This window comes from Osmerus mordax, chromosome 6 (genome assembly GCF_038355195.1).
Source record: "Osmerus mordax isolate fOsmMor3 chromosome 6, fOsmMor3.pri, whole genome shotgun sequence".
NCBI lineage: Eukaryota > Metazoa > Chordata > Actinopteri > Osmeriformes > Osmeridae > Osmerus > Osmerus mordax.
In genome coordinates, this window is record NC_090055.1 from 11489646 (window position 1) to 11503928 (window position 14283).

The 14283-nt window shown below is 40.9% G+C and overlaps 1 protein-coding gene across 1 annotated transcript; it reads left to right on the forward strand.

Annotated features, from left to right (window-relative positions):
- The first annotated feature begins 484 nt into the window (after positions 1-484).
- On the forward strand, positions 485-13664 carry LOC136944782 (myosin heavy chain, fast skeletal muscle-like). The gene is made up of 40 exons (XM_067238680.1): positions 485-521; positions 804-1022; positions 1229-1372; positions 1489-1645; positions 1755-1782; positions 1947-2055; positions 2643-2735; positions 2831-2894; positions 3010-3108; positions 3246-3349; positions 3426-3564; positions 3668-3786; positions 3950-4099; positions 4292-4462; positions 4655-4958; positions 5104-5168; positions 5287-5374; positions 5506-5623; positions 5702-5825; positions 6151-6287; positions 6550-6805; positions 6954-7196; positions 7283-7459; positions 7650-7795; positions 8184-8274; positions 8434-8823; positions 9153-9279; positions 9394-9512; positions 9635-9831; positions 9977-10160; positions 10250-10415; positions 10814-10938; positions 11038-11346; positions 11650-11853; positions 11950-12075; positions 12504-12674; positions 12820-12924; positions 13036-13131; positions 13301-13432; positions 13538-13664. The coding sequence occupies exons 2-40, from the start codon at positions 816-818 to the stop codon at positions 13553-13555; spliced, it is 5802 nt and encodes a 1933-aa protein (XP_067094781.1). The 5' UTR covers positions 485-521; positions 804-815; the 3' UTR covers positions 13556-13664.
- Positions 13665-14283: the final 619 nt, after the last annotated feature.

Sequence of the window (14283 nt, forward strand, 5' to 3'; positions counted from 1 at the left end):
ACTTGTGACCAATTGTGATGTTTGAAAAGGCACCATGCTTAACATATTTCTACAATAGGCTATGTTTTTTTTCTTCATTCACGTGTTAATGTGTCCATCAAATGTGTATACCATATGTGGTAATTTGTCCTATGTCTGAATGGGGTATACAGTTTAATCAATTATATGAAAACAATAATTTAAAATTAACCTAAATTAAAATGAGCAGAAATTAAAAGCCTCATCAGAAGGACACATTTTATAAAAAGTTCTGACTTTGTAGAAATGTACAGTAAAGTCAAAATATTGGCATCGGCCAATTTAGTTATATGAATATTGGCATACGGTGTTGACCAATCATTTTATTATAAGTGCATCCCTACTATGTAACACTCAAATGTGATGGGAGGTATAGCAATGACATGGAAATGTTGTATATGTTATTGTTGTGTTATTTCTGGATACATTTCTCAAAAAACTCTAAACAAACATATTTTACAGCACTGACTAAGAATCAATTTCATCTGGGAGGGGAAAAACAGGTGAGACATAGTTTGATGCTACATACATGTCTAGTGCTCAAAGCCAAAGCACTATCAGTATATCTACTACTGTAATTGTATAAAATGAATTATGATATTTTTAGATTTATTCTACACCTTTTGTAGGTTTGTGAGGCCCACTTACTTTACAGTAATATACAGTAAATGCATTCATTATTTAAACTTTTAGCCCTACAGGATAATTATGAATTAATGAAAAAGGGCACATCATTTAAAAAAATAAGGAATAGATTTTGTAACAGTGATATATGTTTTCCCCAGTAAGCCGGCACCATGAGTACGGACGCGGAGATGGCCCAATATGGCAAGGCCGCCATTTACCTTCGTAAACCTGAGAGGGAGAGGATTGAGGCCCAGGCTGCACCATTTGATTCTAAGAATGCCTGCTATGTGCCTGATGTCAAGGAGTTGTACCTCAAGGGTCTGGTTGTTAAGAGGGATGGCGGGAAGTGTGATGTGAAAGTCCTTATGACTGAGGAGGTAAGAGGATACTTAGCACGGAATGAAAAAACAATTTGGTGGACTTGTTTCTGTACATCTATATATTTTGAAGCCACAGTTACTGACACATTTAAGCTATTTAGAAACTTACAAAAACTATGAAATACGATTGAAATTCACTTGAAAAATGTATATATTATTCAATTAGTGTAGGCTTCATGCATGTAATTGACATAATCTTTCAGGTTAAAACCTTCAAAGAAGAGGAAGTCTTGCAGATGAACCCTCCTAAATATGATAAGATTGAGGACATGGCCATGATGACCTACCTCAGTGAAGCTACTGTCCTGTATAACCTCAAAGAGCGTTATGCCGCATGGATGATCTACGTAAGAAAACTACACATATAGACATGAGCCACCTTAAGGAAGCAAATGACACCCTCAGAAAATGTATACTTGAACTCTAATAGCAATATTTCCCTTTACTCTCTGCTCATATGCAGACCTACTCTGGGCTCTTCTGTGCCACGGTGAACCCCTACAAGTGGCTCCCTGTATATGACATGGAAGTGGTCAACGCCTACAGAGGGAAGAAGCGTATGGAGGCTCCACCCCACATCTTCTCCGTCTCTGACAACGCCTATCAGTTCATGTTGACTGGTATGGACGCTCACTGATGGATGGCTGAATTCATAAATAGATGGACGGATGTCTTCTTAGTTGCTTCTCGTATTACTTCCGACACATTTATTTGTCAATTTACTTTCAGATAAGGAGAACCAGTCAGTCCTAATCACGTAAGTTTAAGACTTTAACTGAGTGTATATTTTATGTATATACTATATATATACTTATATGTATATAAATATGAAAATGGTCGTGATTAATGACTTAAAAAGCATGACAATACTTATTTTAGTTCATGCACACTAAATTATATTTTTATCATCTAATAAACTAGTGGAGAATCCGGTGCTGGAAAGACTGTAAACACCAAACGTGTCATCCAGTACTTTGCCACAATTGCTGTTTCTGGAGGGAAGAAGGAAGTAATACCCGGCAAAATGCAGGTATGACCTTATATACACCATATAAAGTACATGCCATCAATTGTTGACCCATCATTGTTTTCAGCCCCCCAAAAAAGTATTTCCATGGTACAGTTCAAGGGTGTATGTTTCATTTGACATGAAAACTGTAAATATATCCTCCCATTTTTTATTGAGAAAATTATTGTCACTGGATGCATCATCAGTTATAAATAAAATCTGTCCCCCCACATTTTAAAACAAACATACTCCCTTCGTATACGGTAGTTAAAATATAGTTTATATCTTCAAAATAGGTTGTCATTCTTGACAGCAGTCCTGTCGTAGTTTTACATACAGCATATCATTAATAAGACTGTTAGTATGTTACTTATATAGCAACTTAAGAGGTTAAGGATTTATGACATTTGCACTTTAAGTGGGGGGTACTGTGTTAACTCTGACCAAACATATTAAACTAAAGGTGTTCAAAGATAATATAGAAACAGAGTTAGACCTAGTCTAGGGGAAGCGTTCCAGGAGCGAATGATTAAAGACGAAGTGACGAGAGAATTATTTTGGAATATTGGTGATAAGTCTAAATGACCAACTGGTTTGTCTCCCTTCAGGGTTCCCTTGAGGATCAGATCATTGCAGCTAACCCTCTACTGGAGTCCTACGGTAATGCCAAGACAGTGAGGAATGACAACTCATCCCGCTTTGTAAGTTTGGATGGAAAATATTTATTTTCACATTTTACATTAACTTAGAAATCAATAGGATACGCTGAAAAAGCCCTCTCTTTGCACTCTTTCAGGGTAAATTCATTAGGATTCACTTCCACATGAATGGAAAACTGGCAAGTGCTGACATTGAGACCTGTAAGTTGGTTTGGATTATTTCCCAGTTGATCCTTTAAATAAATGTTGGTGTCCATTCACTTGAGATTCAAATTCTTCTCATTTTTCTCTATCCTTTCAACCATGTCTCTCACAGACCTGCTGGAGAAGTCCAGAGTAAGTTTCCAGCTGCCTGATGAGAGAGGCTATCACATCTTCTACCAGATGATGACCAACCACAAACCTGAGCTTGTTGGTGAGGCACTGCAGGGATTAAAGAAACAATATGTTCTGAATGGCATTAACTACTTTTTCCACTCATTGAGGGTTCAGCCTTTTACATAAAATGTACACATGCCGTGGGTGATAATCATTTGAGTTTTGTCTCCACAGAAATGTCGCTTATCACCACCAACCCCTATGACTACCCCATGATCAGCCAGGGTCAGATCACTGTGGCCAGTATTGATGACACAGTCGAGCTTGATGCAACAGATGTAAGTCACTAAAAGGGTTGAACTTGAAAATTATAATGTACTGGTGGTTTATTGTAAACTTTCTTTCCCCCTCCAGGATGCTATTGACATTTTGGGCTTCACCGGTGAAGAGAAGATGAGCATCTACAAGTTTACCGGTGCTGTCATGCACCATGGCAACATGCACTTCAAGCAGAAGCAGCGTGAGGAGCAGGCTGAGCCAGATGGCACAGATGGTAAGCCAAATTGTTTGTATTGATGTTCTAAACAGCACTCATTTAACTATATTCCTGCGATAAACATTGCACTCTGATGCACATTGCTCCTTTCTCTCCCCAGTGGCTGATAAAATTGGTTACCTTCTGGGTCTGAACTCAGCTGAAATGCTGAAAGCCCTGTGCTACCCCAGAGTGAAGGTTGGCAATGAGTATGTGACCAAGGGTCAGACAGTGCCTCAGGTAAGGCTTTAAAAAGCATCAGAGCTATTTTTGTAACTGACATGCTGTTAGAAATAAAGCTTGATTGTAATATATTTTTAGCATAGTGTTTTCAATTATTACAGGTAACTAGCAATTCATAAAATGAAATCAATGTTTAAGTGGAACCAACATTATAACACAGGTGACCAATTCAGTGAGTGCTCTGGCCAAGTCCATCTATGAGAGGATGTTCTTGTGGATGGTCGTCCGCATCAACCAGATGTTGGACACCAAGCAGCCAAGGAACTACTACATCGGTGTGCTTGACATTGCTGGTTTTGAGATCTTTGACGTGAGTTTGAAAAATTATTCGAAATACATTCAAACGTTTCTTTTGTGTGCCATTAAACAATACAGATAGTATCTACTCTATGTTAATGATTTGATTTAGAAGAACAAAAATCAAGTGCAGATAAAGTAAAAAAATACATACGGTATGGTGGGATTGTTCCATAAAGTTCTGACAAACTTTGCAAATCTATAGTACAACAGCATGGAGCAGCTGTGCATCAACTTCACCAATGAGAAACTGCAACAGTTCTTCAACCACACCATGTTCGTCCTGGAGCAAGAGGAGTACAAGAAGGAGGGCATTGTCTGGGCTTTCATTGACTTTGGCATGGACTTGGCGGCCTGCATTGAGCTTATTGAGAAGGTGAGGTGTCTGTTAAAACTGTGGATGTTTCATACCTGGCAAGGATACAAGGTTATTCATACATGCAGATACAGTATGAATAAACTGACATGTTCTTATCATATCACAGTGCTTATTATATGTCTTATTCAATTATGCCATTTCAACTCTTATACACAGTATATTTGACTGATCTAATATATTTCTACACAGCCAATGGGCATTTTCTCCATCCTTGAAGAGGAGTGCATGTTCCCCAAGGCTTCAGATGCTTCCTTCAAGAACAAGCTGTATGACCAGCATCTTGGCAAGAACATTGCATTTGAGAAGCCTAAACCAGCAAAGGGCAAGGCCGAGGCCCACTTCTCTCTGGTCCACTATGCTGGTACAGTGGACTACAATGTCACAGGCTGGCTGGACAAGAACAAGGATCCCCTGAACGACTCTGTGCTTCAGCTGTATGGAAAGTCCTCAACCAAACTGTTGGCCACGCTCTATGTTGCTGCTCCACCTGAGGGTTAGTATGGTTGAATTAGATTACAAACACACAGGTTTATACATTGAACATATTCAAATTATTTGTTAATGAATTAACAGTATCGTTCAAACAACAAGACATATTAATTTTTTATGCTGTCTAACTCCTGACACTCCTATAACAGATACCACAAAGAAAGGAGGCAAGAAGAAGGGAGGTTCCATGCAGACTGTGTCCTCTCAGTTCAGAGTGAGTGATACATATCATTTGCATTAGTTTCATGCGGTGATGTACTTTAATATTAATGAGCATTTTAGATTTATTATGAATAATAATAAAGTAACAATGCTTTATAACAACCTTACAGGAGAACTTGGGCAAGCTGATGACCAACTTGAGGAGCACCCACCCTCATTTTGTGCGTTGTCTGATCCCCAATGAGTCAAAGACTCCAGGTAAAACATAGTGTTTATGTATTATTTCTCTTAAGTCATTATTACTTTAAACATAGAGTACATTACTTTGATTATTATTTCTACGATTAAATTCCGCAAACTAAATAGCTGACCCTAAATGTTTCATCCAGGTCTCATGGAGAACTTCCTGGTTATCCACCAGCTGAGGTGTAATGGTGTGCTGGAGGGTATTAGGATTTGCACAAAGGGCTTCCCCAGCAGAATCCTCTATGCTGACTTCAAGCAGAGGTAATGTTACTCACAAATGCAACAAAGATATGGTAGATAAATAACAACATATAATAAACCAAATTTATCCCTATTCAGATACAAAGTATTGAATGCCGGTGTCATCCCCGAAGGCCAGTTCATGGATAACAAGAAGGCTTCTGAGAAGCTGCTTGGGTCAATTGATGTGAACCATGAGGAGTACAAGTTTGGACACACCAAGGTAACATACCATACACTATTGATGATGGGATACTGGCAACTCATGTTTGTGATCTACAGAGGTTATTAAATATCTAATTTACCTGGTAAACATTCAAAATGCAGTTTAGAGTTTTCTTGAGCAATCCAACTATCTTAATAATATGAGACCAGAATATGTCTACATATGAGAAATGTGTTGTATTATAAATCCTCAGCAAGTCATTTCATTGGCATTTATTTGAACCTAAAATTGAACATCACTTTGCTTTCTACTTAGATAGCAATATGTTAACACTAGAAGTGTTTGTTGTTTATTTAAGTTTTGTTTTATTCCTGTGTCTCAGGTGTTCTTCAAAGCTGGTCTGCTTGGTGTCCTTGAGGAGATGAGAGATGAGAAGCTTGCTAGTCTGGTAACCATGACGCAGGCTCTTGCCCGTGGATACGTGATGAGGAAGGAGTTTACCAAGATGATGGAGAGGAGGTGAGATAGAGATGATAAAAGGAAAAATATGGATTCAAGTATTTGCATTCAAATCTTGTTTTTAGGGAGTGATACATTTGGTTTTACTATGAAGCTATTGTTAGAATAATGATGTAAACTTGTCATTTTGGAATGATGGCTATCTTGGGCTTGATGGAATGATAGACTTTACATGTAGGAATGGGTTAGGGTAAAATTATGCAATTACATTGCATAATTTGTATCGAGCTAAACAATTACTGTGTCTGTCTCTCATTATCAGAGAGTCTGTCTACACCATCCAGTACAATATCCGCTCATTCATGAATGTGAAACACTGGCCATGGATGAAGGTTTACTACAAGATCAAGCCTCTCCTTCAAAGTGCTGAGACAGAGAAGGAGCTGGCCAACATGAAAGAGGACTATGAGAAATGTAAAGTTAATCTTACCAAGGCTGAGGCTCGCAAGAAGGAGCTGGAGGAGAAAATGGTGTCCCTCCTGCAGGAGAAGAATGACTTGGCTCTCCAAGTTGCATCTGTGAGTGAGCCACACACGCACGCACACACACACACACACGCGCGTGCGCGCCCACACACACACACACACACACACACACACACACACACACACACACACACACACACACACACCACATTCAAGTCTAACTAACCTCTGTTATTCTCAGGAAGCAGAGGGTCTGAATGATGCTGAGGAGAGATGTGAGGGTCTGATCAAGAGCAAGATCCAGCTGGAGGCTAAACTCAAAGAGACAACAGAAAGGCTGGAAGATGAAGAGGAGATCAATGCTGAGCTGACCGCCAAGAAGAGGAAGCTGGAGGATGAGTGCTCTGAGCTGAAGAAGGACATTGATGATCTGGAGCTTACCCTGGCCAAAGTGGAGAAGGAGAAACATGCCACAGAGAACAAGGTATCAACATCTCACCAATAACCAAGCAGTATTTTGTTCAAAAGCACCAAACAAGTTTTCACTTGAACTAACTTTGTCTTGTGCAGGTTAAAAACCTGACTGAGGAGATGGCATCTCAAGATGAGAGTGTTGCCAAGCTGACCAAGGAGAAGAAAGCCCTGCAAGAGGCCCACCAGCAGACACTGGATGACCTGCAGGCCGAGGAGGACAAAGTCAACACTCTGACCAAGGCCAAGACCAAGCTGGAACAGCAAGTTGATGATGTGAGTAAAGTTAACTTTTTGTTCACAATTTGGGGTTTTATCCAACTTTGCCTCTATTGGTATTGAATTTAATCTCATATAATAAATTGGTTTAAGGGATTCAGTAGGACAACTGACTAATTTAACTTGTTAGGAATAAATAGCTGTTAACATCAAAGCTTAATTATGAGAAATGTGTTTTGTCCTCTAGCTTGAAGGTTCTCTGGAGCAAGAGAAGAAGCTCCGTATGGACCTGGAGAGAGGCAAGAGAAAGCTGGAGGGAGACCTGAAACTGGCCCAGGAGTCCATAATGGACCTGGAGAACGACAAGCAGCAGTCCGATGAAAAGATCAAGAAGTAAGTATTGTATAACCATTAGAGACATTCTTGACATCATATTGATTTCATTTACTCCAGCAATTCTTATATTGAATTTACACTTCAACATAATAATTTCGACCTCCAATGTTCAACCCCATCTACAGGTCATGCATTTCACATTTATTATTCATATTATTCACCTTGAAGTAATGCAATAATAAAGACCTATGAAACTGAGATTTGTTTCTAATTATACTAATCAGATAACTTATATATTACTTAATTGAATATCTTTATCATTAGGGATAACAAGGCTTTTGTTTTGACATACTTGACAGAAAAATTATGGATGTGCTTTACAATTTAAATTTCCACTCAATGACACAAAACCAAAACCTGACATGGATTAATGTGTGCACTAAAGGAAGGACTTTGAGACCAGCCAGCTCCTCAGCAAGGTTGAGGATGAGCAGTCTCTGGGTGCCCAGCTGCAGAAGAAGATCAAGGAGCTCCAGGTGTGCTGTAGTTGCTAAACAAGTAACATTTCCTGTTTTTGCCTTGATGATATTGGACTTGCTTGTGTTTAAAATCCACCTTGTCTATTTAGTCCTTTTCCTCTCGTATGTGGGCCAGAATTTTGAGACTTTGATGCTAAATGTTTTTTTCTACTGTAGGCTCGTATTGAAGAGCTGGAAGAGGAGATTGAGGCTGAGCGTGCTGCCAGGGCCAAGGTGGAGAAGCAGAGGGCTGATCTGTCCAGGGAACTTGAGGAGATCAGTGAGAGGCTGGAGGAGGCTGGAGGCGCCACATCTGCTCAGATTGAGATGAACAAGAAGCGAGAGGCTGAGTTCCAGAAGCTGAGACGTGACCTGGAGGAGTCCACCCTGCAGCATGAGTCCACAGCTTCAGCCCTGAGGAAGAAGCAGGCTGACAGTGTGGCAGAGCTGGGAGAGCAGATCGACAACCTGCAGCGTGTCAAACAGAAGCTGGAGAAAGAGAAGAGTGAATACAAGATGGAGATTGATGACCTTTCTTCTAACATGGAGGCAGTTGCTAAGGCTAAGGTCAGTGATACAAATAAACCTAAACAGAAGATAGAATATGTGTAAAACTGTAACCAAGTAAGCAAAGGATGGGTTTTAGAGTGGGTTACAGAGGTTTATGGAAAGCCTTTTTTATTCACCTTTTACTAATTCTAAATTCCCTCTTAAAGGCACGTAATTTTATATAATTTATGTAATTTTATATAAATTACGTAATTTTATATAATTTACTACATTTAAACAATTTATGATTTCACAACTTCAATTGGGAACATTGTGTTACACTTAACAGTATAAAGAAAAAAACCCCAGAGTATCTATGTGATTGAAACATGATGTTTGTTCCACAGGGCAATCTGGAGAAGATGTGCCGTACCCTTGAGGACCAACTCAGTGAGATCAAGACCAAGAATGATGAGAATGTTCGCCAGGTCAATGACATCAGTGGACAGAGAGCGCGACTCCTCACGGAGAACGGTACGGGACATATTTGTTCAAAGGCCTACATGCAGAAATATGTTCCACAAGGTGTATATTGAAAACAATCAAAACAAGTATAATAGAGAATCAGACTTCCTTAATTCCCCCCAGGTGAGTTTGGTCGCCAGCTGGAGGAGAAGGAAGCCCTGGTGTCCCAGCTGACCAGAGGCAAGCAGGCCTACACCCAGCAGATTGAGGAGCTCAAGAGGCATGTTGAGGAGGAGGTCAAGGTAAAACAACTAAAGAAGCCCTATGTTGATCAACTATGACAGTTTTACAGTACAGTGGTTTGCAAATACTCTTTTTTGGTCCCTTACTACTTCACCCACATCTTCAATTATTTTCCTCTCAGGCTAAGAACGCACTGGCCCATGGTGTCCAATCTGCCCGCCATGACTGTGACCTGCTGAGAGAGCAGTTTGAGGAGGAACAGGAGGCTAAGGCAGAGCTACAACGTGGCATGTCCAAGGCTAACTCTGAGGTGGCTCAGTGGAGAACCAAGTATGAAACTGATGCCATCCAGAGGACAGAGGAGCTGGAAGAGGCCAAGTAAGTTCAAAATGTATAGTCTTCCTTTAGCTCACAATATAGAAAGTTGATAGTGATTCATGGTACCCCAATATAAAGTTACTGTCAACCACTCCAAGTTTGCACTTAGGACAGAACACCATTGCAATACTTTTTGTGTCAACAGAAAGAAGCTGGCTCAGCGCCTCCAGGAAGCTGAGGAGACCATCGAGGCCACCAACTCCAAGTGTGCCTCTCTGGAGAAAACCAAGCAGAGGCTGCAGGGAGAGGTGGAAGACCTCATGATTGATGTTGAGAGAGCCAATGGGCTGGCTGCAAACCTGGATAAGAAGCAGAGGAACTTTGACAAGGTGAAAAATATTGTCCCAGGTCTGGGTGTGGATGTAATTGTAAGTGTGGAACATTGTTAAAGGCTACTTTTGTGTGTGCTTCATCCTAGGTTCTTGCAGAGTGGAAGCAGAAGTATGAGGAGGGCCAGGCTGAGCTGGAGGGAGCTCAGAAGGAGGCTCGATCTCTCAGCACAGAGCTCTTTAAGATGAAGAACTCCTATGAGGAGGCTCTTGACCAACTTGAGACTCTGAAGAGAGAAAACAAGAACTTGCAACGTGAGATAAATGTAGTGTGGGGTGTTTTGTATAATTGAAAAGAGAGAATTATTTCCTATTTCACCATCTCTTAACTACATGCTCTTATGGTTCTGGCCTTTGGCATTTATTAGTTTTTTTCACAATGTATGCTTCGTGTTTTGGTTACCTGCAATGTTGGGGCTATCTCGTTGTTATGATCAGTGACCTATGTACTTTTGTAAAGCTCTATCTTGGAAGTCGCTTTGGATAAAAGCATCTGCTAAATGAAGAAATGTAAATGTAATGTAAATCTCATTATACCAGGGTTAGTTGATTTACAGAACCATCAACTGGGGGAAAACAGTTTCCTGTTGAACTCGTGTTGGATCCAGTTGACTAAGCTTGCTAATTTAACAAGCTTCTGTTTCAAACCACAGAGGAGATCTCTGACCTGACCGAGCAGATCGGAGAGACTGGCAAAAGCATCCATGAGCTGGAGAAGGCCAGGAAGACCGTGGAGACCGAGAAGTCTGAGATCCAGACAGCTCTGGAGGAGGCTGAGGTACAAACTCCACAATATCCGTAATGAAGTGGAAATTATATACATTCTAAGGATTACCACAATTAAGAATGACATTTGCTAAAACATTCCTTTATTTAGGGAACACTGGAGCATGAAGAGTCCAAGATTCTGCGTGTGCAGCTGGAGCTGAACCAGATCAAGGGTGAGGTGGACAGAAAGCTGGCAGAGAAGGATGAGGAGATGGAGCAGATCAAAAGGAACAGCCAGAGAGTGCTGGACTCCATGCAGAGCACCCTGGACTCTGAGGTCCGCAGCAGGAATGATGCTCTGAGAATCAAGAAGAAGATGGAGGGAGACCTGAATGAGATGGAGATCCAGCTGAGCCATTCTAACCGCCAGGCTGCTGAGTCCCAGAAGCAGCTGAGGAATGTTCAGGGGCAGCTCAAGGTACTGTGAATGTTGACCATAGTGATGCGTAGACTGCAGTGAACTACATTAATACTTACTTCAGACCATTACTGCAGATCTAGACTCAAAATGGGGGCTCAAATATCCATCTCGGATCATATTTGTTTTGTTTTGGAAAAAATGGGTGCATGTATATAGAAGGGCAATTCATAATATCATCCTTACAAAGAACAGTACACCTTCCAGTACAAACAGTACTGCTGAAGCAGTAGAGGACGGTTTAAGAAATACTGTGCACAGCAGCATCTTCTCATTCCTCTCTACACTCTGTGGTGTTTCTAGGATGCCCAGTTGCACCTGGATGATGCCGTCCGGGCCGCAGACGACATGAAGGAACAGGCTGCCATGGTGGAACGTAGAAATGGTCTGATGGTGGCTGAGATTGAAGAGCTGAGAGTGGGTCTGGAGCAGACAGAGAGAGGCCGCAAAGTGGCCGAGCAGGAGCTGGTGGACGCCAGTGAGAGAGTGGGACTGCTGCATTCCCAGGTATGGACAACACACACAAACACACATACACATAGTTAAATAAAATTCACAGCAAAGGTTTTGTTTTTGCTAATATCCATGTGTACTCTCTTCCAGAACACCAGCCTGTTGAACACCAAGAAGAAGCTTGAAACCGACCTGATTCAGGTGCAGGGAGAGGTGGACGACATTGTCCAGGAGGCCAGAAATGCTGAGGACAAGGCCAAGAAGGCCATCACTGATGTGAGTCTGGCTAACTAAGTAGCACAGTACAGTCACTATTAAGTCACTACTTTACTTACAACATCATTAAGGCCATATCAAAGTAATATGGAACCACCATATAATCATACAGTAGCCTACCCCTATGGTAGCATACTTTCCACCTTGTGGCCATGTTCTAGTTATTGCTTCATAAACTATGTGTTCACAATTCTAGTGTCGACCCCCACTGAATCCATCTAAGTAGAATGCAGAAACGTGTTAGATGGTGCTGAATCTTCCGCAGTTCAGTTCTCATAAGGCTTTGTTTGTTGGGTTATTGCACCTGTATATGGTCTAGATAATATAATGCTGTACTGTAAAATCATTTTTGTTCATGTAACCTGGTACAATATACTATGTGTATGTACAGTTCTTCAGTTCAACCAAGCTGTATTCTATTGTTGCAGGCGGCCATGATGGCAGAAGAGCTGAAGAAGGAGCAGGACACCAGCTCTCACCTTGAGAGGATGAAGAAGAATCTTGAAGTGACAGTCAAGGACCTGCAGCACCGTCTGGATGAAGCAGAGAACCTAGCCATGAAGGGTGGCAAGAAGCAGCTCCAGAAACTTGAGTCCAGAGTAAGTTTGCAAACGTAAAATGATCCCTGTTGCCTTGAGAAAGGTAAAATATTCTTAAGACATTTTTTCCCGGTATAATGCTGTTAATAAGGACCTTTTAGTATGGGAGTGATGGATTCACCATGCGCTCCTTTTCTCCACCCAGGTGCGTGAGCTGGAGACTGAGGTTGAGGCTGAACAGAGGAGAGGTGTAGATGCAGTCAAGGGAGTCCGCAAGTATGAGCGCAGAGTCAAGGAGCTGACATACCAGGTAATATAACAACACACTCAATACACTGAGCATATTTATAAAATCTGCATATTTAAAAAATCATCAGAGTGTGTGTAATTAGAAATAATTAAGATTTCCTCTCTGCGTCAGACTGAGGAGGATAAGAAGAATGTAACCAGACTTCAGGACCTGGTGGATAAGCTGCAGCTTAAAGTGAAGGCTTACAAGAGAGCGGCTGAGGAGGCGGTGAGTCTAATAACTTATTTGAGCCTTGCTAATGCAAAATAAAGCTTTCCTAGCTTTCGGTGTATATCTCTATGGCTTTACCAATGGTATTTTTCTTGCCTAAATGATCGCTGCAGCAAGCACATTTACAAAGTTTTTAAGAAATCTTTTAAAAATGAATTTATCCCAGGAGGAGCAGTCCAACTCCCACATGTCCAAGTTCAGGAAGGTTCAGCATGAGCTGGAGGAGGCTGAGGAGCGTGCCGACATTGCTGAGTCTCAGGTCAACAAGCTCAGAACCAAGAGTCGTGACTCTGGAAAGGTAAAGATCTCCCGATGTCACACCAAGGATTCAGACAAGAAACAAATGCATTACAGTGTTTCAATTCAATACAATAATTCCCTGTTTTTTCTTTCTTACAATCAGGCAAAAGAAGCGGAATAGACACTAACCTGTACAAGACCCTATGCCTAAACATTGCTATGGTTCATAAAATATGCTTTACATAGTGATATTTTGAAGTTTCAAAAAATAAAAGAAACAATCTTCAAAACGTCATGGCTTGTGGATTTTTTGTAGGAGGTAGAAATGCTGTCGAAGGTTGCACAACTTTGTACATAGAAATTAGTTTACACAGGTCAATAAAGCACAAAAAATGTCTGCATCCAAATCATGTTTGAAAAGCCTTGCCTGTAGCCTGTAAAATAAGTTCTTCCATGTTGTTTCAGTAAAATATATTGGAAAAAGTGGGTCCTTTAGTGACTGCAAGGGATGCAAAATATACTGATAAAATAATTCTAATTCATCATATAGATGAAGAATAATTCAGGCTGTTTTACCTAACTAGTACAGTGCCTGTGGTATGTATTAAGACTGTGACTTGTTGCTGGTTCTATTTATACAGACAAAATGTACATTCTCTCACACATCTCCTTTTTTTTTTTTTCATTTAGCAGACGCTCTTATCCAGAGCGACTTACAGTAAGTACAGGGACATTGCCCCCGAGGCAAGTAAGGTGAAGTGCCTTACTCAGGGACACAACGTATTTTTTTCACGGACGGGAATCGAACCAGCGACCTTCTGATTACTAGCCCGATTCTCTAACTGCTCAGCCACCTGACTCCCTTATAATTTAACCTTGTCAGTTAGCTACCATGGCTATTCAACCCGG

What these genes read in the sequence shown, in the direction of transcription:
- LOC136944782 (XM_067238680.1), top strand. Translation starts at nt 816, where the DNA reads ATGAGTACGGACGCGGAGATGGCCCAATATGGCAAGGCCGCCATTTAC. An exon ending in AGGGTCAGACAGTGCCTCAG is followed by an intron (nt 3,787 to 3,949) that starts GTAAGGCTTTAA and finishes ATTATAACACAG; the next exon opens with GTGACCAATTCAGTGAGTGC. An exon ending in AACATGCCACAGAGAACAAG is followed by an intron (nt 7,197 to 7,282) that starts GTATCAACATCT and finishes TGTCTTGTGCAG; the next exon opens with GTTAAAAACCTGACTGAGGA.